A 26,225-nucleotide genomic window follows, 5' to 3' on the forward strand; every position below is an offset into this window, starting at 1 on the left:
AACAAGCAAAGGGTCAGGAAGTAATTCTGACAATCCTAAACATTTTTACTCAGAAGTAACTCCAATGTGTTCAGTGGGACTCAATCCTTAGGATGTTTAGGTTTGCATTATGAATACCCTGTTGTTCCAGCCCTACTTGGAAATAAGCCCACTTTAAAAACCAGTGGAACTAACTTCTGAGTAAATATATATAGGTCTGTTGGTCAAATGTGCATTAAAATAGTATAATCAATAGCCCTGTACACTGGATATTGTGTCTCATGCATGCAATGTGCTCGAGAGGTTTAAATTCAGCTACCAATTGATACAAGCCAGAATTCACATTTTATTTATGTGAATTCACAAACGTTCTCTGTTATCCAAGAGTCACACATAAATGATGAGTCTTTCTGCAATAACCATGACCACCCCGGCTATAACCAGGCTCAAATTCTGCATGGTAACTCTGAGGCATTGAAGCCAATGGGTCATTCCCATTGTGAAAAATGAAGAGTTTCCACTGCTAATACTCCTGCTGGCTTATCCAGGTCTGTGTTTGAAGCAAAAGTAACGTAAATCACAGGTCCTAAATATATATTGTAGCTTATGATGAGAAATTAGAGTCAAAGAATTTGGACTAGCAGCTTGATGAAACACTCTTTACTCACTTTTAACATTTCACCTTGTTCATTCATGGCACTGGGGAAGGTGGACACTTGGATCACAAAACACCATACTTTCAGAACTTTACTAGTTTTGAAAAACAAAACTTTCCAGAGCTTGCCCAAGTAGAATCCAATTGTCTTATAAGATTAAGTGCTTTAAGGGATAGAATAATCTATTTATTAGAGAATGTTTGATTCCAAATCAATGCAGCAGCAGTAAAGCAGAATGTATCCTTCTATTAGAAGCATTACTGCTCATTCTGCACATCAGGACAGGAAGTGGTACTTGTCTTCAGGCCATACACCCTCAAGCAAGAAAGAACCGCTTAACACTTAATTGGTATAAAATCAAACTAGTCTTTTCCTGTTGGGATTTTTTGGTTGGTATTATCAACTGAAGTTGATCTGGCACTGTTGCTGGCATTCTTTACCAAAACACAAAGGAAATACCTATGGCACTTGCTATCTATTGAGTCTGACAGGCTCAGCTTTCTTTTTTTATAGATATATTGAGTTAAGACTATTGCTATGCATAATCTAAGTGATACAGAACTGTAAACGTTTTCTCAGCATTTATGTTGCAGCTGTGCTTTTAAAGCACTTTGCATACATAATTTTGGTAAATGTCAATTTCAAAACGACCACCCTGAAATCACTTTTTATCTTCAAACTAATGAGAACAGGCAGTTCACCACAACCAGATAAGCATGAAAGTTTTAATTTTTAAAAAATACAAGTTCCAATCTCATTACTTCTGAGCATTTCCTAATTTTGTTAAAGAATCCACACTGCTTGCATTTCAACTTTAATTTTCCTTGTAGGATTAAAAAGAAACAACACAAAATAAATTATTAGTATTAGATTGTAATGTGAAAAGTCAAAATCGACAAAGACACCAATAAAAGAGGAACAAGATAAAAATGTATCCATTACAATTTATTTTCTACAATACTTCATTAGAGGGTAAAGTTCAATGATTTACACCCAGAAGTTATATAGCTAGGAGGCAACCAAGTGTAATAACAAAGAATTGGTCTGACATCTCTGCATTGAAGGTCAAAAGAAATTCCTTGCTTTTAAAGGAAAAACAAAAGAAAAATAACAACCCCAAAATGTCACTCATTTTGGTGCTAGAAATCAAACAAAACAGCACTCAGTCAATGAAGACTGCAATGTTAACAATGAATCGGGGAAAACAATTATGTGCAAAAATTAAAATTTTGGTTGAAATGTACAGATTACTTCGCCTTTATGGTCTTCAGATGCAGTTTTCTGCTGATCTGATATTCTGACCATAAAATCTTTCTGACCAAAATGCCTCTATCAAGATAGGCTCGTTGTCATTATGAAAAGGGGTGGGGGGAACAGTGAGACTCCAGTGATCAAAGACATTATCTGCTGGAGAGAAAAAACAAAAACAAAAACAAAAACCATACACTAAAGATACATGGCTGCAGCAAGGAAGATTCCCAACTACAGTTGTCTTGAAATAAACCCATCTAGACCAAAAGGCACTTGCTTGTAGCTAAGGATGAGCCAGTTCCCAATCAGACCAGAAGACTATTGCTAAGGTCTTTATACAATCCTGCTACTCACTAATCAGCTGAAAAATACAACTGGTTACGGCTCCAGAACAGGCGGTTCTCTTTTAGCTATTTTGTTGGTTCCCACATCATTCAAATATCAGTGTTGGCTCATCTTGCTGCATTACTGCTATGTATGAGCCAGATATAGTGTCATCTTCTGCAGACGACTTATTCTACCCCATACATTTTGCAGGAATGACACCACTAACACACTTGTTCAAAGATACTGTAACTGAACTCCATTATGAGACCAATGCTGAATGTACCCATTACTCAGGACTATTTCGTGCTTCATGGCCTGCTTGCTGTTCCACTTAGTACAAGAAAACACCACAATCCAACTTTAACAGAGGCATTTCCATTTATACAGACTAGGTGGTTGGATGGAAATAAGGGCAGGGAATGAGACCACCTCTCACTCCAAAACCAATTTAGCTTACTTCAGTGAAATGGTTAAATTAAACCAAGTAGGTCAAGTCACTCCCAAAAGTCTGTTCTTTAAAATGGCAACTAAGGTCCCCACCTGGCTCCTGAACTCCCACACCCATTAAAATGAAACCAAATAATTAACACTATACACTGTTGAAGACACATAACAGGGCAAACATATTTTTTTTTTTAAAAAAAAGCAATATTGAATAGCCTGGCACTATATGCCTGCATGACCAGTCTCACCGAATGTGCTCAGGGGTGAAAGATTAGCACCATTTTTTTTTCCTTTTTGCTTTTAAAAAAATCTTTACAATTTAAATTCTAAAGTAGAACACTTGAATAGTAATTAGTGTAGCCCTATGTTTCAATACTGTCTGAGAGCAGAGATGGATGGCATGACCACAGCTGAACTCTCTTCTCCCATCTACAATCTCCCATCAGTCCAGGGCACCTGGAACATTAACTACAAATCACTCTAATTTGTAAGAAGACTGATTTATTCTCAGTAGCAGGAAATCATGACAGTCCCTTCATATTCAAACACATTTCATCATCATTAGAAGGGAAAAAAGTGGTAATCCATACAAATGATCTGATACAAAACCAAAGCTGGGGCAGTACTGCAGATATCTGGAATATGAGCTCCTCTCTCTCTCATTCCCACCCATAACCATCTAGATATGTGTTCATTGACAAGCAAAATTTCAAGGTTAGGTTTTCTTCTGAGACAGGAGGAATAGTGGTAGAAAAATAAGTAATTTGGAGGCTTCCTAGATTCTCTGAACAGTCCTTTTGCCAGGAAGATAATATGATTGCCCTCTTCTAGCCAGCAGTTCACTTTGATGCAACCAAGCCAGATACTGGCAAATATTGCTCACCAGTTCATATGGGCTATTCATGTCTACCTCTCCAGTAATCCAACATCTATTCAGTCTGCCTTTGAGGCTTTGCTTCAAGATAGAAGGCATTAATCTCCCCTCACCCTCCCCACCAGGCAATGTTCATTCACCAAGAATCTGGAAGCTTGCATCCCACAGTAAAAGATAATTCCCAGATAATTCCTGGCTTCCAATAAGCCTTCCATAAAAGCTACTGTCCTTACACATACTGCATATAAGGTATCAAATTCTCATAATGCTGTGCTCTCCACTGTATTTTTTTTAATCTATCAATGCTGATTACCAAGATTTCCACAAGTCCTGCACTACCATTTTATAGTCCCTGTGGATTCATTTAAGAATGCCTGCATTCATGATAACACATAGTGACTCACACAGGAGAATTAGGATAGTTGAATGGGAAAAAAGAGCTTTGCAGTTATGATTTGATGTACTGGCTATTCAGCAACAATAGGAAGGGCAATTTTAAAATCCACAGGATAGTTAAACATGGTTGTGAGTTAACTTTGCGGGGGTGGGTTGGGGAGGTATGGGCTGAAAATATTCCTTAGGTTCCAGTTCTAAGTACACTTATCTGGAGGCTATATACTTTTAAATCAATCTGAATGACTTCCAATTATATGTATCTAGTATTGAAGCACCAGTGCAGCGATGGCACCTATATTAGATAACCACTTAAAGGCTAACATTTACTGTGTATTTCATTACCTGGATATCAGGGTCATGCTAAATAAAACTGCTGCCAGTTAAACACAGGTCCCATGGAGTGTTTCCTATACACAATTTTCACGTCCTTTTTGAATTGCTTTAACGATGGCTTTGTGGGGAATAATATCAGCCCCAATCCAACAGCAGACCATGCTGCTTGTATTTCAAGTTAGAAACCCAGGGAAAAACCCCAAAGGAGAGGGAGATTGTACTTCCAGGAGACAAGGAAACGCAAGCTACTCCCAAACATAACCCAGAACAGTTCACCTTCGTTTATGCATTACTGTCCTATCTAGAGGGCTACTTTCCTTCTTTGTCAAAACCAAGAGCAGCTAGATGGGGGAACTGAACCCTCCTGGATTTGTGCACGCAGTAAATTTCATCTGCAGTAAATTTTGTTTCCCCTTTCAATTGCCATCTTCTGCGAAGAGGAGGAGGGAGGAATCTCTGCTGACATACATCCTTGTAACACGTCATGTCATCTGCTTGCCTGGGGTGTATAAGGACTAATCAGCTCATGGTAGATAAATATCAGAGGTTAAAAAAATTAAAAATAACCTAAAAATATGTTGTTGTACTCCGTTGCCCAGACTGCCAGGAGAACTCTCCTACTTAATCAAGGGGGCTGTCACAATTAACAATTCAAATGAACACAGTGCAATTTAACACACAAGAGCAATCTGAAGCGGTACTGCCGTTCCTCAAGGTTCTCTCTACCCAACTGCAACTGTTAGTCTTGGAGCCTCAGTCCAACTGAACCCTCATTCTGAAGGAAGGATGAGGAAAGGCATGGGCCCCTGAAGTTCAGTTGCACTCACTGGTATCCCCCATCCCTCAGTCAGCTGGAAGGCAGACTTGGCAACGGAAGCTAGCATCATAAAATGGTGCAGTAATAGAAGTAACTGGACCAGGAAGAGGAGGCATCTGCCCCAATGATGTCATAGCCGTTAGTGGTAGCTGGGGGGCGGGACTGGTCATGCAGCCTTGTGTCAGGAGTAATGATTGTAGAGGGGCGGGGCATGAAGAGTGCCATTCTGAAAACAATGCTGACGAGAAGCCATGTATTCTGCATAACTGATTGTCACCTTCTCACTGCGGTATCTGAAAGAAAAAAGCATTGGATCTTTAAAAAAATAATACATTTGTCAACAAAACAAAGTCAGCAAATCACCAACAGCTGTATTCGGAATTCTGTTGTAGCAACAAAAATTGTTTAACCTTTCAAATTATTTATTTCAATTCCAGCTTAATAGGGATGAGGCCCACAATCCACAGGGGCTGAGTAGTCATTGCCGACTGGAGCCCTTCTAAATGGCTGCAGAGTGGTGGGAGGTCCTTCTCTTCACTGCCAGATCCCTCACTCACTCCTTTCCTCTGTGCTTGCTTCTTCTTCCTATTTGCCTAAATCTGCTGGTAGCAGAGGTGAGAAGCAGGAGCTTACTCTCTCCCTCCAGGCATAAGGAGCTGGAAGTAGATGCTGCATTTCGTCTTGCTGCCTAACCCTCACACCAGTGGGCCCAAAAAGAAAGCATACAAAGGAGGAAATGGTAACTGATGGCAGAGAAAAAGAGAGCAGCCACCACTGCCAGCAGTGGGGAGGAGTGTGTCCCAGCCAGCCCAGAAACCAGGGTATGCATGTGTGTGTGTGTGTGCACACATTGCCCAAGCAAAACCAAAGTTGGCTCTGGCAGCCAGTATTTGTTATTGTGAAAATGGAAAGCAACAATTTAAATACAATGACTGAACAAAACAGCAAGGTTTTGGCACCACTGTTGGGGGCAGTGAGGAAATTCAGAAAACTGCAGGATCTGGAGCACAAAGAGCAATCTTAAAACTTACCATCAGCAATGAAAGTAGTAATGACTTTAGTTGCTGACAACTACCAAAAAGTAAAATATGTCATTTACCTGGTGAGTTTAATAGTTTTCCTAAAATCATTGGTAATTGGAGCCTTAAAACCACCTTTCCTGAGCAAGGAGTCTATTGTCTGAATCTGATCCCAATCTGTTAAAAAAAAAAGCAAGCAGCAGTGAACTAAATACAGACTCATTTCAAGAAAAAGGGATAGGCTCTCAAAAGAGAGATAAGCAAGTTCAAATTACTGTTCCAACTGTTCCAACAAATTCAGTTCCAACTGAAAACAACAATTTAGTCAACAAAGTCATATGACATTTCCAATTATCCTATTTTAGCCATATATAGCAATCAAGTTAGTCACATTTTCAAAGTAAGACACAGCTGTACATCAAACACAGTATAAATCCACTACTCTCCAGTAATGGTGCAGTGCGGAGACCTGATTTAATGAATTACACTTTGGTCTTTTGACTCAATTCCAGGAGGAGATGTGATCCTCTGAATGGTGGAAGAAATGTTTTGAACAATTACAGTGGTGGCAACTGCTGCATTCTTCAACTGTTGTCCATGTTTGCAGCACAAAACCTAGTGCTGAGGGAGGATAGAAGGGTCATCTGACGTTGTGCTTGTGTGATCAGGTGAGGCTGAAGAGGAAACCCACACACAATGTTGAAAAAACCTCAGAAGGGCAAAACCTGATTCAACAGTAAACTAAGCCAGGCATTCTTTATGACAAGGGGATGGAGGAAGAACACTAAAGTCTTAGCAGTAATGAAGAAAATTGCTTTTAAGACATGGTTGGTCTTAAGGGGGAAAAACATGTGCCATTGAATGAATAACTAGCACTGTACATTTTGAGCATTTTAAAGGGCAGATTTTTAAAATAATTCAGCCATAGATAATTAATGGCTTTAGGTGACCTCCACAGCTGCTGTATAAGCCAAAATCCACAATCCAAATCCTGATATTTGGACCACTTTCCCTCAGTTTAGATTGTTTCAAACTCACCTTGTTCCTTAGCAACCTCAGGTAAATATGTTGCTGTGCGTTTGACACCTTTCTCATTGATGAACTCAATTCTGATTCCATGGATTCCCACCTAGCAATGGAAACATAAAAGTCAACTGAGATGTAGTTCCTGTAACAATGTACATTTTCCAGCTGCCATGCATCCTACCAGCAGTCCAACCTTGTCAGGATAAAGGCCTCCACCTTGCTTCCATTTCTTGCATCTGCGATATCATAAGTCATTTCCTAGGACAACTCTATTGTGTACTGCCATCTCTTTTGGCCCCAGAGGCAATTTCTCCAAGGCAGACCAAATTAATTAGTTTCAGCAAGCCCTACTATTTCAAAACGTAAAATATATGTCCTTCACCCCATATGCCACTATAACAGTATGGTCTTATGCTTGTTACACAGAAGCAAGTCCCAAAGCGTTTAATGAAATTTACTTTCATATAAATGTGCACAGGATGACCCTGAATGGTACAATCCTAATCATGTCAGGAACTTCGATGGGATTTACTTCTATTGAATTCAGTTAAGTGGAATTAGGATTGCAATGTTAGTCTAATAATTGTCTTCCCTTCTCATACACTTAACTGAAGTAATATTGATATATTATTCCACTTTTGCATTCTTTGTCAGTCTTCCATCTTTCCAACCTCATTTTTCTAGCTATATAACCACAATCTACCCTGATAATAAAACAGACACATTACCATATACTAACCCGAACCCAAATGGTATGAGACAGTGATGCAGAGATCCAAATGCACCTGTTCTCACCTCCCAATCCAAGTAGTCAGTGGCATCCTCAAAATTAGTGAGGAGGGAGACAGAGCAGAAAAGTTTAGGCAGCTCCTCACGAGTCAGGGGTGGAAACCTGCTGTCCTTAAGTGCACTATAGAAGGGGAACAGAACACACACACACAACCAAAAACAAGCACCATAAGGTTTAAATCAAGCATTTTCTTACATTTGCAGCCTCATTTCATCCCAGGACAAGGGACATTACTTTGGGTCAGAACAGGTTTAAGCACATTACATGGAGAATTAAATAAAATATAGAATGGAACACCAGATAAACCAAAGGTAGAGCCATGCACTTAGATTTCTGTCTATGACTATTACAATGATGAAATGGGAAGAGATTGAAATGCTTCCCCAAAACACTCACATTCTGCCAAGAACCCAGACAAACTGGATTTGATGCTAATAGAGAATACCTTGCCTTAGTAACGAGCATGCCGTTAACCTTATGCAGGCTATTGATCACAACGAGGCTTCCTTCTGGCTCAAGTGAACTGGTCACCTAGTGACGTGGCTGCCTATCTCAGCAGCAGGGCTGCTGCCTGCCATTCGGTTCTGCTTTGCAGCCTTATGTCTTCTTCCAACCATATTCCCCCTGGGGGAGGGGTGCTTTTGCAAAGTGGGTGTGCACCCTTGAAACCCCCATCATGGGTAAAAACAATAAATAAACCACTAACTTACATTGTGCCTGTAGGTTATAGGAATCCAGTGCACTGCTAATCAAAGTACTGCTATAACATGCTTGCATCCAAAATTGCTACTTTATATACCATGCTTTGAAGATGGTTTTCCAGCGCCAAACCAAAGAATCCAGTGTACCGTTTAACTGGAAGCCATAGTACATTATACAGTCAGCTACAACAGTGACTCCTCAATTCTAATTTTGGGTAGCAGAAAATTCTGGTGGAGAACTGCCTGAGCAGCAGGATATACATGACGCCTCTGACAAGACATAGGAAATCACAACATGGATGCCCCACTGTGCCTGCTTTCCCATCAGATGTGAGGCAGTATGGATGATGTCTTTACCTGGTTAATGTGTATTCCCTGAGTCCTGAGTGAAGATTCATGGCAGAGAAAGTTCCGATGCAGCCCCGAAGTCGCTTGTCTCGCCCTGTCTTCCATGTCACAAAGAGTGGACTGAAAATGCATAACACAAAAACTCCATCTTCAAATAATTCACTACTACAGCATTCCTGATAGGTGGCCATCCAGCCTCTGAGAAAACAGCTCATACTGATAGGAAGTTATCTGTTCAGGTCCTACACTCTGAAGTGGCAAAAGAATAAATTTGCTGCACCTTCTATGTGATAACCTTTCAAATATTTTAGTATTACCTCTTAATAATCTCTTCTCCAGGTTAAACACACCCAAACCCTTCACACCTAATTTTATTACAAATTAATCTTTGTCCACAAATGTGGAAGACCTTACTAGCTACACTGAAGGTGGCTGTGAGGCCTCTCTATAATAAACATTATTTTTTCTTCTTACACAACTAGCATATGTCTCAAATTTGTCTTTTGGGGGAACATGGTTGGGTAGGGGATAGATAACTCTAGTGACTCCTGGATGAAGCTGATTATCTGGATTCATTTTGATCTGGTTTCTAGTAGTCTTGGGACAAATCTGCTTTTAGGACAAGGCCTTTACTGTAGTCATCTTTGAACTCTGAAATGTTCGGTTTTCTTATCTTTGTCTTCTTTCCAAAGGCAGTACTTTTTGAGAGCTATGCCCTCTGCTGTTTTATTTGAGTATTTTTTATTTCAGCTTAATAAAGGTTGCTCTGAATAGATACAGATTGCACCAGTAAAAATACAGTAAATAATTAAGTCACAAGTGTTGGGATGCAGCTCCCACGTTATCTCAATGAGGATAATTCAAGAAATAATCTTGTGGCACCTTAAAGACTAACAAACATATTATGTCATAAAACTTTCACAGACTACAGTCCGCTATCAGATACATGAAGTGTTATCCTGGGCTGCAGGTAGGTAGATAGGTACACTTTCAAATCTCTTCTAGAATTTTCATATCTCTCTTTCCCCAATGCATACAAAATTGGAGGTAACGTTCTCTGACCTCAAGTGCTAACCACAGTACCAATAACGTTCCCTATTTTGCATATAAAGCTAAAAGACCACAGTATTCCCTGCCTCAATTCTGCAATTCTGAAAGTACTTAAGTCACATGCAGGCAGTGCACAGGATGACATCAGAGAGCAAATCGTAACTCTGCCTAACCCAGTTACTGCTCCAGCCACAAACCACTGAGTAGAACTTATAAAGCAGTATAAGCAGGATTTCAAGTGGAATCTCATATGGAGGCTAAAAGAATATATGATGGGCCACAATGAATGAACAAATCAGAATAAAACTAAAAAAAGTACATCCATTTTTTTCTGATTCAATTATAAGTATACACTTCCCCTGCTATGGTCCCAATCCAATCACCCCTTTCCACAGCTGTTATTTGCCCCAGATGAGAACTGTGATTGGCATATCAGGATTGGGACTGTGGTTGGGGAAAAGGATTTTTTTTTTGCTTTGGGCTACTAAGGCATTTGAGAAATTTTCAGTAGGCTGGTTTGCACGTAATGCTAAACCATGGTTTATTAAACCATAACCTAGCATTATGTGTGAACCCTGGCTAGCAGCTTAACCATGGATTGCTTACTGCCAACAGTGATTCAAAGCTGTATTTTTTATTGGCTTATAAACCTTGATTTGTATTAATTATGGCTTGGTGATGTGTGTGAACCCCCCCCCCCACAAATCACCGCACCACAAATCCTCACCAGGCTACAAAGGCATGACAGAAAGAGCAGCTGGGGGGGGAGGGGGAGAACAAACTTTGGAGAAACTAGTCATGATTTCTTTGACCTATGAGACTTGTGGTTCATTAAACAAACTATACCTGAGTGTTGTGTGTGCACCAGAAAAGAGCAACGGATCCTAAGATCAGACCTGGTTCTCCAAATGAACTTGCAAATCTCTTGAGCGGATTCAGCTTTGTAGTTGAATCTGAACAAGTTGCAAGAATTGTGATATGCCAAAAAAAAAAAAAAAATAGGGTACAGAATGGATAAAAATCTGGATATTTCTAGAATTAAAAAATTAGCAGGTAAACACTATGTTACATCCCACTAACAATTTAATGGAACAAAATCCTACTCAGTGTGGACAGAAATGTAATCAAAATAATGTTATCTTAAAAAATACATTTCAATTATAGTATTCCTTGTTTTTAAAATAACCTAGCGTACAATGCAGACAAAAAACATGTTTGTGTTGAAAGAACCAAATTCAACAACAGTGTAATATATTTGTGAGGAACAACTGAAAGACAACAAAGTACCAAGCCAGTTTTTTAGTTCACCAGATGTTTTCTCCAGGATGGATATTAAGCAAATAACAACCAAAGAGTGTGTGCATGTATGAGAAAGAAAGCAAGATGAAAAAGCTTGTCTAGTTTAAACAGATTTAAGATGAAATGGAAGTGCTTCGTGTATGGGCTAAGCAAGGCTGATGGACTGTTCATACTGGGGTAGTCAATATGCCTGGCCTTTCTCAGTCATGTCAGATGCAAGAGCGAGGAATAGACAGAATTAGAATCCATTTATATCAGAAGCCTATGGACTACATAAGGAACCCATGCCCTGTGGAAAAGCTGAAGGAACATAGGAAGCTATCTTATAACATGTCAGAACATTGATCCGCCAAGCTCATTATTGTCTATAATGACTGGCAACAGCTCTTTAGGATTTCAGGCAGGGAGTCTTCCCCAGCTCTACCTGGAGACCCCAAGAACCTTCTGCATGCAACTCCAATGCTCTACTACTCAGGCACGCAAGGAGTTCCAGATTCAAGCCACTGATATAGCCTCTCAGCAGTCACTGTTGGGAGATGTTCAGACTGGTACACCTGAGTAAGTGCTGTGTCATCCAATCAGGGAAAATGCTGAATTGATCGGCATAATTAGCTAGCAGTTGTTTATTGTACCAGACCTCATCATGCATTTTGCCCTCAGTGCCAACTGACTGCTTCACTTACTGTAGTAATCAGGCCATTTGCAAACTCTGAGGAGCCTACCCACTACCTTCATTTGAGCCATTACAGACCCTGAGCTCTAATAATAAGCCAACCTTTTCCAGGTCAGAGTTCCCATCTTATACCTACCAGTGAGAACTGGCGGATGGGATTAGTGCCATCCACACTGACAAAAAACAAAAACATCTGTTGCTACAAATGAAAACTTTTATTGCACAGTATCAGATATTTCAATATACAAAATCTCGCTTTTCTACAAGGTAGCTGGATTGATATATATGGCTAGAATCACAATAGTCGCAACTGCTGGTCTCGCTTTAGGCTTCACTTGAGATCTGCATGGCATTGGGGGTGGAATGTGTCCTGTTCTCTGCACCTGGAAAATCGAAGAGACAAAAGGAGAGCACTAAAGTAATAGTCAGCATAGTCTCTGGAACTATATGTGTAATAGGTGTTTGTGAGGAGGTGATTTGAGTGAGTGCTATCACCTAGGCGCTCATCCAATACCCTTAGCCTTAACCTCCCTCCCTCTGTTGGGTGAGAAAGTGTAGAAACTGAGACAATACCTACCTCTCTTTTAGGGAGTTACAACAGAACTCTGGGTACTGCATTCGTCCTGCTCCATGTGTCCAGGCTGTCACGATCCTGTATGACAAAAAGAATCATGAGCATGTGTTAATGGTTAGGGTCTGTCCTTCATTTATAGTTTTCTTACATATGGGGGTTTCATGGCCACCATGGCACCCCTTTCTACATGCTTAGCCTTGTGCTTCTTTGTAAAGGTGTTTCTAGGTATGACGAGAAAAAGGATCTTTCCACCAATATAGCTTAGCCAAGATATAGCAAGGTCGCACCAGTTACACTTTGAAAAGATTCCCCTTTCCCCTTGCTTACCTCTTCAAGGTGCTTTGTTCTTGCATCCTTGGCTACAGATGAGAGGTGTTGTTGGCTGCATGTGTCCTGAGGCGATATACCTGTATGGGTTCTAAGACAACAAGTATCGGCAATGTGTTCTGAGTCCAAGATGTTCGTGACAAGTGCTCCCTTTCTTTTATGTCAGGTGCTTTTTCTACATAGTTCCCATAACCAAAGTTCCCTCTTAATGCTGGAACCAAAGCTGTACAGCTCCATGCAGCAAATGCTATCATCCGAGTTATGTTTGGGTGTTAGATGTTGGTAGGGATGTGCTGTGACTAAATCCAAACTTAGTTTGAATCCTATACTATGCCAGGGCAGAGTAGGGTAGCTTCTTGGTCTCCATTGAGCTTAATGGGATAATTGAGTTATGACTTGCACCTCTTTTGTTGGTGTAATCATGGAATTGTAGAGTTGGAAGGCACCTCAAGGGTCATCTAGGCCAAGCCCCTGCAACGTAGGATGCCAGGCTGATGTACCTATAGTAGGTACAGGGGGTGTTTAGAATTTGACACCACTCCTATCCTCCCATACCACCATCCAGTTTTGGCTCCTCCAGTGACAGAGATGCACTTGCAACAATAAAAGCACTGCGGAAAATTTAATAATAAATAAAATCTCAAAACACTAACTGATTCCATGAGGAGTAAACCCCCACTAAGTTCAATGGAATTTACTCCTCAGTAAGTGTATTTAGGATCTTCTCTATTCCATCTTAAATGTTCAGTTGCAGACATGAGCTCTCTCATCACAATCATCAACATCTTCCCCCCTCCCTTTTGACTTAATATCCAGCCTGAAAGAGATCTGGTGAACCTGAAAGCTTGAACACTACCTTTGGGATATTTCGGCCGGCCTAATAAATTATACTACAGTGGTGCCTCGCAAGACGAAAATAATCCGTTCCGCGAGTCTCTTCGTCTAGCGGTTTTTTCGTCTTGCGAAGCAACCCTATTAGCGGCTTAGCGCTATAGCGGTTATTAAAGGCTTAGCGGCTTAGCAGCTAAAAGGCTATTAGCGGCTTAGAAAAAGGGGGGGGGGAGCGAAAAAAATCGCAAGACTCGCAAGACGTTTTCGTCTTGCAAAGCAAGCCCATAGGGAAATTCGTCTTGCGAAGTGCATCCAAAAACGGAAAACCCTTTCGTCTAGCAGGTTTTTCGTCTTGCGAGGCATTCGTCTTGCGGGGCACCACTGTACTGTAAGTTCAGGTATTACCCTGGAACATAAACTTCATACAAACAAATCTGCCATGCCTATACTTAAAAATCTGAAACTGGATCCATGACTCTTCATCAAACAAATTGAATCAACACTTGTTTTTTAATGCAAAAAACAAAGCCACACAGAGAACAGGTCTGACTTTTGAAGTCAAGTAATAATGACACAATTGGTAAAATGTTTTATTTAAATGTGTAGAATTCTCCTGGACCCAAGTACTACTAAATCATCACAGGTACTACGATCTAGGAGGCATCATCTGGTTATTTAGGTTGGACGAATAGAGAGATGTATTAAAGAAATGCAATTTCCAGCACAGTACAGCTTTATCAAGTGCTGAAAAGACAAGCTTCTCCTAAGTCACAAATATTCAGGAGGTTATTTCAAGTTCTAAATATTTGTGACTAAAATGAAACCTTAATATGCCACCTCTTGCAATCAGCAATGTTCCCCAGGAGAGCACCTGAGTAATAAACCATGCCTTCCAAAACTCAGTGCCCTTCTGATGTTGTTGGGGTATATTTCCCATCAGTCACAGCTAGCATGCCCGATTGTAAGGATAATGGGAGTTTTAATCCAACATATCTAGAGGATACCAAGCTGAAGAAAGCTGAAATATGTACTGCTATCTCCCTCCACGTGATGCATGCTTTTTCATCTTAGAGGGAGAAGTCGAACTCTATGTAGTTGACTCCATACAGCCTTATGTAGAGACCAACTGTGCACACAAATAAGAGAGGCAATCAGGGTTGCCAGTTCATTATCACACTGCATATGAGATTATTGGCTATCCTTCACCAACCTGGTGCCTTCCAGGATTTCTATCAGCCCAGCCCGCATGATCAATGGTAAGGGATGATGGGAGTTGTAGCTCAAAACATCTGGAGGTCACTAGGTTGGGGAAGGCATTCTGTGTTAAGAGTCTTTGGCCTTTAAAACAGAAAACAACACACACAGTCTGACACAGCAGAAGCATATCACTCTCTGCTGGCATGTCCTTGGGCAGACTGTTTAACTTGGCTGCTGTATTCAGATTCCCACTACTGGGGAGATGATTAGCCCAGCATTCAGTCAGCCTTCTTGATATATTACACACATCAAAACTACATGAAAAACAAAAGAAATGACAAGAGTGCACAGCTGGTGCATACTAATTTCTGGATAGACGAGATCAGATCAGGTTCCATTGATCAGCAGTCTAGAAGTGACTAATCCACTTCAAAGAGGCTCTAAAAGCACCATAAGGGTCATGGATGGATGGTCACTTTGCTTCCAAGCATGTTGTTATCAGAAGACTGTACATTGGACAGTTCTGGGGAGAGGGTGTGAAAATTTTAGTAATCCTTTTGATTGATCTTGAGTTAACTGCTCCAAACTTTGACAGATAAGAGCACAGATTAGCTGGTAAGAAGCACTGTTACCCACCTGGTGGTAACTTCTGATCTTTAAGATGCCACTTCCTCGGGATGCCCCTTTGTGGTCTTGTGTTGCTATTTGATAAACTATTCCAAAGTTTTGTTTCCCTCTCAACAGGGGTCTGAGTGTGTACAGCTAGGCTGCGCACATAAAAAAGTGAATACTAAAGATAGAATGACCACATCCACTTTCTGTTCCTGTGCTAATTCCAAAGGCACAACTCTCCGGAAGAGAAGGGAGGGCAAATCAGGGGAGCCAAGATGAAGGGATGGCTTAAACAACAGATTTCTCACTCTCAAGAAAAACTCCAAATTCTAGGGCTGAAAAAAGGCTTGTTTAGTCTAATCAAAAACTCTGGACTTTTACTCGCTGACTTTCTCTCTCCTCCAACCCCCATAATTTCAACATACTACTACAGTATGGCTATAAAAATTAAACTCAGATTCCTATGAATGTGCAGCAAATTTTCGATACTGCTCCTGAATGGGGAAGATGTAAGAAATCAGCATTTTTCAACACTAGCTTCCAGATTATAGGAACCTAGGATAATGTGATTTTTCTAGCCAGTTTATCCAGATTTGTACCGCAGAAAGCACAGGCAAAGACACTCATTCGGATATGCCTGCAGATATGATATGTGATGTTACTGTGATAATGCTGGGTTTCAATGATCACGTTCAGAAATATATATTTCTATTTTTAGCTGTATTCAGATGATCATATCTTGGCTTAATAAACCAAGATATAAATAAAGCTGGTACCAATGCAAGCAGCCACTTCCTTCCTTGGTGTTTCTGAATGCAAGGTACAAGTCTTCAATTAGCAACAGTGTCCATCTCTTCCAACTGGAAACTCCCACAACCAGGTTCAGAACAAGCCAAGATCTTAAACCAACTGCCAACAACAGTTTGATTTTCTGGCTTGTTCCTGACTTGGTAATCATAGTTTTACAGTTCAGACAAAATGAGAAAAAATGGTTAACTGATGTCAGGGAACTGCCATCAGAGGCACGGGAGAAGGAGAGGGTCTCTGATTCTGCAGGAGAAGGTCCTAGCGCCAGGGGGAGACTTAGCTGGGAAGAAGGGGAAGAGAATGAGTGTAACACCAGGGATCCAGGAGAGCAACGGGACAGGGAGGTGCAGGGGCTCCAGGACTCTTCGTTGGAAGTTAGTGAGGAGAGCCCAAGCACCCCGCTGCCCACGCCCACCCTGCGCAGGAGACTCCCGCGCAGTGAGAGGCGGAGACGATTGGGCGTCAAACAACTCTTATGTTGGCAACGCTTTAAGAAACGCCCACAGACAGATTCTACGAGTGACTAAGGGCAGCCACGCTGAGATGGGCTGTGCAGTCCGGAGGGTTTAACCAGGCAATCTAATGCTCAAACGGAGCAGGATTACTCACGAGTAACTCCCAACCCTTATAACTGATGATACCCACTTTGTGTTCAGGTACACCATAAAGGGCAAGTTGCATGTGTGGGTAAAAATTTTGGGCATATCTTTGCTTATTAACCCAATATATAATTGTCCAGACTGGACCAATCTGTCTGTAGAGAAAATAATGCAGGAAAAGTGATTAATCACTATTTCCCCAGCAAATATATTGGCTCAAATCTCAAGTTATCAAGCTTCTGATTTATTTATTTATTTTTTGGGGGGGATTTTGGATCCCTTAAAGTCATTTATCTCTCAATACATAGAAGATTTCAGACCATCAGTCAAGGCCAACCCTGATCATGAAGAGCCAGTGGTGGCTGGCCTATGGCTGGGAAGCACGGTTTTGTTTTTGTTTTAAAAGACAGCTATGTGGGGCAAATATTCTTTACCAAAAAAATAATCATGTCATGGTTCAACAAAATTCCAGTGAAATCTGCATTAGAGGCAAATGACCTAAATATTTGAAAAACACAATCTAAGCTAAGAAGTGCTAAGAAGACACGAGTTATCTTTTCAAGGACAGGATCCAAATGCGGGAACAGCCATGCTACTTTTGAAATATCTGCTTCACTCTTGGCTCTAGCAGGCAGCCACATATTTTTTCTGTTGGAGACTCACAATATTCACATCACTCAAACAAGAAGTTAGAGCAAAAATCGGAATGGAGTTCTAGGGGAGCAAATTCCAATCTTCTTCATAATATTCTTAAAGAGCTGCCATTTAATAAGTATAAGGTATATAATAAGTATAAGGTATATAATGCACTGCATAACCTATGCCACACTAAGCAAGGCTACCTCCTCATTCAATTTCACTTCAAACCTCTTCTAAAAGCTGTTTTCCTGCTTCCTAGTTTCCCAATTATAACCTTTACACCAAATGCAGCTTTTCTCAACAATAAAGAATATGTCGTGTTATAATGGAGCCACTTACAAATTATGCTCTGCAAACGTGAAGATTCTAATTGCAACAAAGGAAGATATTGAATTTGATATTGATATTGTAAAGTATATATAACACAGCTACAAAGTATCAGACTTCAGTATAAAACACTACCCTTCTCAGTTCTTTGAAGGGTGGAAAACAGACCCCTCTGATCTCAAGTCTGGTCAATACCGACTGTGGAGTAGCATTAACTATGGATAAGATGGGTGTCATGATAAACCTTTACCATAAGGCTTGCTTTGGCTGGGGAATTTGCATTGGAGAGGCAAAGGAGCATTATAGCCTTTGGCCTGCTCCCAATCCCTTAACCTTCTTTAGTTACTGAGAGTGCTACAATGTCAAAGGCCCTGTAAAATCCAGTGCTTGAATATGCGCCCCGTAGGATGCGCATGCCCATTTTAAATGTTTGCCTAATATAGATCAATCTACCTATGCTTCCACCATTTAAAACAGTTTCATTTCAAATTTTATGTCATCCTACAAACATCAAAACAGCACTGCAGATTCCTTCTTAACAGTTTACCTGTGTTCCAAATAGCCCTACAACATAAGAACTTTGGATGATGAATTTTCAGTTTCCCTCCCATGCCCATGGATTTACTCACTAGGGGTCATTGGTAAATCGAGGAAGTCTTGGCTGAGGGAAACCATAAAGATGACAGTAGAGTACATCAAAGCAGTAGCAGCACATCTCCGCTGTCACCACTAGGTTTTTGGTGCTGTTGGCAGTTCCATTAGGCCGGGCGAGTGGGCTCAATGCTCCTGAAGTGGGATTCATTCGCGTAATTGGAGAGTTTCCAGGGCATAAAGTCAAATCTGATACGTTCTCCCTTCCATTGCCCCCATCTGCATGCTGGTGGTTCTGAAGAGGACCTGAACTAGAGACTGGCACGGTTGTGGCTTGATTCCCGTGGCTGTGTGTTCCACTTCCAGACAATTTGGGTTTCTTTACCCCACAACAGCCTGCTGCCAACTTGGGCTCAAGTGGAGGAACACAGCGTCTTTTTCCCATCCTGATTCAGCACTTGCTGTCTGGAGTACTGTAGAACCCTGGCAAAACACACAATATGCAACACATAGCATTATACTAAAAGAAAAGCAAATTATAAGGATGTATTTTTTCCACAGTAAGAAAAATACACCTCTCACATTAAAAACCCGAGTTCCATAAAAAAGCTCACATATGATTGCACAAGACTGGAAAACTAAATAGAAAGCAGACCGATGTGCACAGTTATGAAGACATTTTTTACAAAGGTCATGTAGACTTTATTTATGAAAAGGAACATTACCGTGAAGTTTGCATGAGCAACATGTGATCCAATAGTTAACTGTAACTGCAGACCATTTGCGTGTTTTAGTACCTCATACAGCAATAGGAATGGAGAGTAGTCCTCAACCTGGACTATCTTTGCATTAAGGCAGAATGATGCTAGATAAACCCAAGAAAAACATTCCAGATGTGCTCAGTGACATCATCACACACAATTGGTTGAACAGCCACAGTGCTACAAAGTGCTCATTGTATGCTTGCAATTTTAGTTTGCTTTCAACCTAGGGTTTCAGTTCACTTGCAAAATACTATGTCCAAGAAGGCCTAAGGCACAGGGAACTGTGAAGTCTTCCAGATATTGAAAATATTCAGTTTAACAGACTTGGCCTTTTGCTAGAACAAAGGCTGCAGCCATTTCACTATCTTCTAGATGTGCAATCTTATAACTTAAGAGGTTATTCTTTCTATCCATCCCTTGCTCACACCTGTCTTGGGAAAGTCGGATCATCAGTGATAGCCCCTACACCTACCAGCAGGAGACAGGTATACTGGGGCAAAACGAGTAGGTGAAAGCTCCCACTGTCATAAATACTTTGGAGGAAGAAGGCAGTATGCTAGTCACCTCTCCTATGCTAGTTATTAGCCTGGTAGAGTCAAGAGGGTGAGTCTTCCTTTCTTGGACATTCCCATATGCAGGTCTACTGCTGCCACCCTTTCTTAGGAATTAGTGCAATTTGCCCATTATCACTGAAATACAAATAACCACCAGGGAGTTTGATCAAGGATTCCTCTAACAAAACACAGATTACAGATAGAAATGAGACCTTCAGCCATAGATTTTGAACTTCCTTGCATGTCACTATCTTAAATTCAAATTAAAAACTAAACAGGACAATTTTCTCTGTTGAGTGTAGGCCTCAGTCTTCTTTACATAAAGAGCATGTTGAAACTAATGCCCTTGTATTGGTTTGGGGCTGGAAAGTGTTAGTTATAAATGGAAGGTTATACAACGGCTATGAAAAAGGAGGGAGAATTCTACAATTGTGGGAGACTTCCGGGGTGGCGCCTCCAGTGATGGCGGACTCCCTCTGAACTGGAGGGACAAGCTCCGCAAGAAACGGTTTTTTTCCGCTGCGGCGTAGCGGGGACCCTTCTGAAAATCACAGGCGGATGAAGCCTGTGACCGTGGGACTCGGCGGGCACCTTTAGCGCCCCCCAACCCACTAAGGAACCCAGAAACGGGCTCTGAAGTGAAGAGGGGGAAGTGGCGCGGTGCTGTGAGTCGATTGCTTTTTCTGTGGAGCGAAGCCGCACAGCCGTTGCCAAAGAGCGCTGCCTTTTTCCTGGGACAATTTGGCATTGAAAATAACTAACCGTGAGTACTGGAACGCTAAATATCTGGATTTTAAACAAGCATTGGCGAAACAAAAGGAACTTGGACTCTAAAATTTACTCCAATTTGGTACTGAAACCGAAAGGGCTAAACAGGAAGTCACCCTTCCATTGTCTTGTGTTACAACAAAGCAAAGACAATGTAAACTAGAGCCTTAAAAATCATTTTTAAAGGATCGTCTTTCACCATCCAAAATTGCGGAACCCCCCTTCGGAAGCAGGAGAAGAAGGGGGATTTTTCATTGACTTGTTTAAACCTGCGGAAATAAAGTTAAAGTAAAGTAATTTTCCACCACCCTGACCCTGGAGCGGGGTGTCAGATTTGACGTTTGAAGCTCATTGACCAGAAATAAATGCTTTGACAGATAGCTAAAAGGAGGGAAACATTGTGATTCCATTGTTTCCTTTCGCTTTCAAAAAAAAAATGGACAAAATATCTTAAAGAAGAAACTCTGTTCGCAGTGTTTTCAAGGGAAAGAACAATCAGAAGTCTCTCCCCCTAGAGGGGAGCTATGAAATTGTAACTAAATCCTGGGAACTTGCAACTGTTTACTGATTACAACTGTGGGAAAGAGTTCTGTGACCTTGCAGGACAATGCCTTCAGAAGCACTGTTGGGTGCTTTCTGTAACATAAGTGCCCTATTGGATCAGTTAAGTCAGAAGATGGATTTTATGACAAAAGCTGCCAGTGCCTTCGATCAGGCAGTGGAAAATCATAAGGAGCCCATTCAAGAACTAAAACAGGAGTGTGCCATGACAGAACAACGAAAAGAACAGGACCTTGTTGAATCTGGGACGCCAGGGATGGAGGGACTCTCGGCCCAGCAGGAAAATGAGCCTTTGGATTTGATAAATGAACTTGGAAAAAACCAGACTTGGAAAGATAAAGTTTGGATTGAATTAGAAATGGGGGGTTGGATTGACCCCCCTACGTTGGGATGTTTGGACTTTCCGAGTCTGGAAATGGGCCGTCAGAGGTTTGGAGCTGTTGGGTCTTCCAATTTTGGAGGGAATCTGAAACACGCTTTAAAATATCACATGGAGCTTAGTCTGGACTATGTGAAAGGGGCTGATCGGTTGAAAAGGGTCAAAAACACTACAAGGCTGGAGTTCCCGCGAGTGAAAGGAAAATATGAAGAAGAGCTGCGAAAGGGACATGGAAGAGATTTGAAGGCCTCGGATATAAGGGCACCAGGTTAATGTGCCAGACTAATGGGGGAAAAAGACTGACAAGCCCGGGACCGGGGGGAGGGGACGCTGGAAGAAGATTGGATTGCTTTTATTATATTGTATTTTTTTTTCTGTATTACTATTACCAGAAATGTTTTATGAATGTTGGGGAAATGTTGAAATGAAATTACTTGGCTCTTGTTAAAATATTTAAAGAATTTGGTAAAAGGGTAATGGTTTTGAGAAATTGGTAAAAAAAGATTTAAGTTTTAAGTTCAAAGGTTGTTTTTATAAGATAAAATGAGAATAGAGTAAGGTAACATAATGACAAAATATTATGAACTATGGAAAGGATTTGCTGTGACAACTACTAATCAAGATACAAGAGATGGGAGGGGGAGGATGTCAGGGAAAGAAGGTAATGGAAATTGGAGAATTTGAAAAGGACGGTTTTATTTTTTTCCTTTTCTTCTTATGTTTCAATTCCTTTTTCTTTTTTGTAATTTTGTCTTTTTTGTGTATATATTTTTTAAAAAAATCTTTTGTTTCAATAAATATCATTAAAGAAAAAAAATACAATTGTGGCTGCACCTGTGTCAATGGCCTAGTTAGCATGCCGGCCAGAACTGCCTTCTGTATGCAACACAAACCTAGGCGCATTTACTCAGAAGTCAATCCAAAGCATGCAGAGAATGTACGATGTTTGCAAGGGATTTTATAAGAAAATTATTATTCCCTATGTGCAAATGGTCAGAAAGCAAATCTAGATGAAACTGGCTGGTGTATTTCAGATGCTAACATTTTGTAAATGCCAGCAAAAAGAAACAATTTAACAATGAACCATCTATTCAGTTCTTTTTTTATCCAACAATTAACTCGCCATCCTATCCCCACCTGACTGCACTCACCTCAGCATATGGAAAAAGGGTTTTATAGGCAGTGATTTCTTTTAACATTACATCAAATAATTTTATTGCTTTGCTAATCATTGGGTTGAACACCCTATTTCATCTCAGTTTGAGCTCTGTTACTGAAACAGGGCTGCAAAATATATAGGATATTATCTAACCTTGAGCATCACTGGGTGGCAATTTAAAAAAAAACAAAACAAGCTTAGGGTTTGGGGCGGGGTGCAGAAAGAATACAGTAACCTTGGTGGTTGTAAGGTGGGTAAAGCTCTCCCCTTTCACCATGCTTTTTGGTAATACCAGTCACCAGTATTCGCAACATCATTGTGCCATAAGTTTCAATATATTATGCTTGAGATAATACTTACTGAAAGCAGAAACCTTGTATTGCCAAGGGGGAGATGGACAAGTGGAAGGGGAAGCTATTTTATATCTGGAATGAATTTTCTTTTCTCACGGCCCATTCCTGTTCCCCAAATCTGGAAAAAAACATTCAGTAAAAAAAGGGCTATAAAATCATATCTAAGCAAAATTAAACACTGAATTAAGAGCTCAGCTACTAGACTTATAAATGCACTACCTCACTGCTAATGAAATAGATGGAAAGAGGCATACTAGGTTAACACAGTGAATGAGACACAAAGTAAATGTGGGCTTTTCTATCTTTTCTGTTCTTGACCCAAAGTCCATCTTACTCCTACTATGAGATGCACTCAGAGAAACTACTGCTATGAAACCACTGAAAGACAATGCTACTGTATTTCCTTATGGGGTGGGGGAACATTTGTACAGATAGTGTACAAAAGATAGTGAAAGAAGCAAAATGAAAGAGCTAATACAGGAAGAAATGGTGTACTAAGTAGGAGGTATTAGGAATATCCTAGAACTATTAGGTGCAGGGTGCTTGGGCCTTATTTATTAAAATATTTATATACTGCCTTTGGCAGAGGCATCCCAAGGATATGTACAACAATATAAAATATTATACACATACAATCAAAATCATTAAAATACTTTCAGACAGACAATAAGAATATCCTTAGAGAATCTTATAATGGCTGGCATCAGTAGCCAGCAAATGCCATGATAAGTAAAGTTTTCAGCATGTTCCAGAACTGCTTTACTGTTGGCATGTGCCTTATTTCGGGGTGGGGGTGGGGAGAGACAATTTCATACAAGTGTGGCACTACAGAAAACATAACTTCCAAATGGATGCATGTTGGCATAACCAGGAGCACCTCTACGGATGATCCTCACCAGACATGTACTGTCATCTTAGCTCACTTAGTTTAAGACTACACTGACACTGGGATAGAATACACCAGCATGGCTAATTATCTCCTCTAGCACATCAGCCACACTTGCAGAGAAAATAAAACAGGGATACTCTGCTCTGGTGAAGCTGAGTAAAATGTTAAAGCCATCTCCAAGTATGAGATCCAACTCTTTCACTATTTTAACTCAGACATATATACAAAGCTGATGGCACTGATAGCGGTAGAAGGCAGATTACATAGATAAAATGATTAGCAACAGGAAGACACAGCAAAGGGTAGACACACTTATTAGAGTAGTCGATGGGGGCAATACCAGCAGTCGAATCTCTTATGGAAATAGTTTCAGAAAACCATCAGAGCAAGCACATATATTCCAAAATGCACTTTACTTCCTAATTCCTAATAATTTACTTCCTAATTCCAATGAGCTTTACTTCCTAATTAAGACCACAATCCTACGCTCCCTTATCTGGAAGCAAAAACCCAGCTGGACACAGCAGGATGGTACAAATACACAGGAGCTTATGGCAAACGAATATAAAAGACTACAGCCTGCAATCCTAAATGACACGCTAGGCACCAAGTCCCACTGAACTGAAACGGAGCTTATAGCTGAGTAAACCTGTTTAGGAGCGAAGAGGCGACCTACGTGACTGTACTGAATGCAAGAGGAGGACGTGACTAGCCCTGTTCCATAAGCATTTCCGCCGCCGTAACAAGGTATTATGTCGCCTTTATCCTCAAAACAGATGTACAATGATAGCCGGGCTTGCCCAAGGCCACCCAGGCGGGTGAACCGAGAATCTGAACCGGGTCCAAGCCCCGGTCTGTAGCCGCTGCACCACGCCGGGAGTCGGCGAAGAAGTAGGTTGAAGGGCCCCGTGCACGAGCATGGGGAAAGCAACAAAGCGGGTCCTGAGGGGGGGGGGGCTGCCGAGCAGGACGCGAGGAAGAGGAAGATGCGGGAGGGGGGAGAGATAAGAGGGACGCCCGAGTCCAGACCTGAAGAGAGCAGGAGCGAGAGCGGCGCAAAGGAGGATGAAGCCCCCGGGGGGGTTGAGGGGAATGTGAGGTGAGACCGCAAGGGGGGGGTTAATATCTGAGCAGCCCCCCCCCCGCGGCTCCTTCGCGGAGAGGACGTGAGAGCCCCCACCTTCTCTCTCCCCGGAGCGGAGACGGCTCCCTTCCCCAGTTCGCCGTTTCAGCCCAACCAACGCCGCCGCCACCAGCGCTGCCGCCGCCGCCGCTCCTGCTCTTGCCTCCCCGCCGCCGCCACCAGCGCCGCCGCCGCCGCCACCTCGACTGCCCCGCGCTTCATGGAGCCATGGGCCGAGGCGGGCGAGAGCCGGAGAAGTGGACCCAGCGGGGCAAGGGAGGACGAGGCGGCCCGGGGGCGGGGGGAGGGGAAGGGGGGAAACCGCACAGCGAAATCGGAAGAGGAATCCCGGGCTCGCCGCCGGCTACACAGGGAGCTGAAGCAAGGCGGCACAGAGCGCAGGTCCTCCACTATCCCGGCGGCCCCTTCGCCGAGTGTGAGGTAATGGGGGAGGAATGTGCACGCCGATCCGCCAGCCTCCCGTCCGGCCCCGCGAGGACCATAGACGCAGCGGGGAGCGGGGAGCGCCTCCTACAAAGAAACCATAGATCCTCGGGAGCAGAGGGACTTCCGTTGGAGGGGGGGCGGGTCATGTGAGACCGTGAAGGCGCGAAAGAGACCAATGGAAATAGAAGCCGCCTCTCCTTCCTCCCTGCCCTCGTCTTCGGAGCGAGGTCACGTGACTCAACGTGCCGCCTCCCCCCCCCAAAAAAAAATCAGGTTTTTTAGACGGAGAAGGAAGATCGAAGCAGAGGGAGCGTTACCATTCGCTTCAGAAACGCGATGTCTTTCTCCATGGGTTAGAAATATCGCCTGAGTTCTGTTGTTTATAGCGGGGGTTCCGTGTACCTCTGAAGCCCAAACGCCTTGAGTCAGGAGGAGGTTCAGTTGAGGTCAAGGGGAATTGGTCTCCAGCAATTGTGCTTACAACTGCAGCCTGAATAGGCACTCCAGTGCGGTGCATGTGGTTGTCTGCTGCAGGCAGAAATATCTCCACACACACACAAAGATATTTTTAGCAGCTTAAAGGCCTAAGGATTTATCGATTGATTTACTGTATTTGTAAATAAACAGCCAAGGCAGCTCACACTAAGAATTAAAAGAATCATAGAAATGTAGGGTTGGAAGGGATCCTGAGGATCATCTATCTACTTAACCCCCTGCAATGCATGAATCTCAACTGGATCA

General features: G+C 41.8%; 1 protein-coding gene and 1 long non-coding RNA gene across 7 annotated transcripts; both read right to left on the reverse strand.

The window, feature by feature from the left end:
- Nucleotides 1-1,565: 1,565 nt before the first annotated feature.
- On the reverse strand, nt 1,566-25,231 carry AMMECR1L (AMMECR1 like). 3 transcript variants are annotated; one of them, XM_081189339.1, is made up of 8 exons: nt 25,095-25,229; nt 23,033-23,143; nt 18,526-18,970; nt 8,971-9,081; nt 7,918-8,032; nt 7,135-7,225; nt 6,177-6,273; nt 1,566-5,370 (listed from the first exon to the last, which is right to left on the reverse strand). In XM_081189339.1, the coding sequence occupies exons 3-8, from the start codon at nt 18,930-18,932 to the stop codon at nt 5,259-5,261; spliced, it is 933 nt and encodes a 310-aa protein (XP_081045465.1). In that variant the 5' UTR covers nt 18,933-18,970; nt 23,033-23,143; nt 25,095-25,229; the 3' UTR covers nt 1,566-5,258. The 3 variants fall into 3 exon arrangements, with proteins under 3 accessions (XP_081045465.1, XP_081045466.1, XP_081045467.1); XM_081189340.1 differs by lacking the exon at nt 25,095-25,229 and adding an exon at nt 24,591-24,612; XM_081189341.1 differs by lacking the exons at nt 1,566-5,370; nt 6,177-6,273 and adding an exon at nt 6,280-6,770 and having other exon boundaries at nt 25,095-25,231.
- On the reverse strand, nt 12,180-18,464 carry LOC308584592. Of its 4 annotated transcripts, XR_014006938.1 has the most exons (6): nt 16,977-18,437; nt 15,549-16,534; nt 15,275-15,435; nt 12,885-12,975; nt 12,561-12,635; nt 12,180-12,366 (listed from the first exon to the last, which is right to left on the reverse strand). It is a non-coding gene; the product is annotated as an uncharacterized lncRNA (long non-coding RNA). The 4 variants fall into 4 exon arrangements; XR_014006937.1 differs by lacking the exon at nt 15,275-15,435; XR_014006939.1 differs by having other exon boundaries at nt 15,275-16,534.
- Nucleotides 25,232-26,225: the final 994 nt, after the last annotated feature.

Source organism: Podarcis bocagei (assembly GCF_964188305.1).
Source record: "Podarcis bocagei genome assembly, chromosome: 4".
Classification (NCBI taxonomy): Eukaryota; Metazoa; Chordata; class Lepidosauria; order Squamata; family Lacertidae; genus Podarcis; species Podarcis bocagei.

Excerpts from the sequence above, each read along its gene's own strand:
- AMMECR1L (XM_081189339.1), bottom strand. The coding sequence starts at position 18,932 with ATGGGAAAAAGACGCTGTGTTCCTCCACTTGAGCCCAAGTTGGCAGCA. Across the intron at positions 9,082-18,525 it reads CGATTTACCAATGACCCCTA|TCCACTCTTTGTGACATGGA; the intron begins GTGAGTAAATCC and ends ATGCATTTTCAG. Across the intron at positions 5,371-6,176 it reads AAAACTATTAAACTCACCAG|ATACCGCAGTGAGAAGGTGA; the intron begins GTAAATGACATA and ends TTTTTCTTTCAG.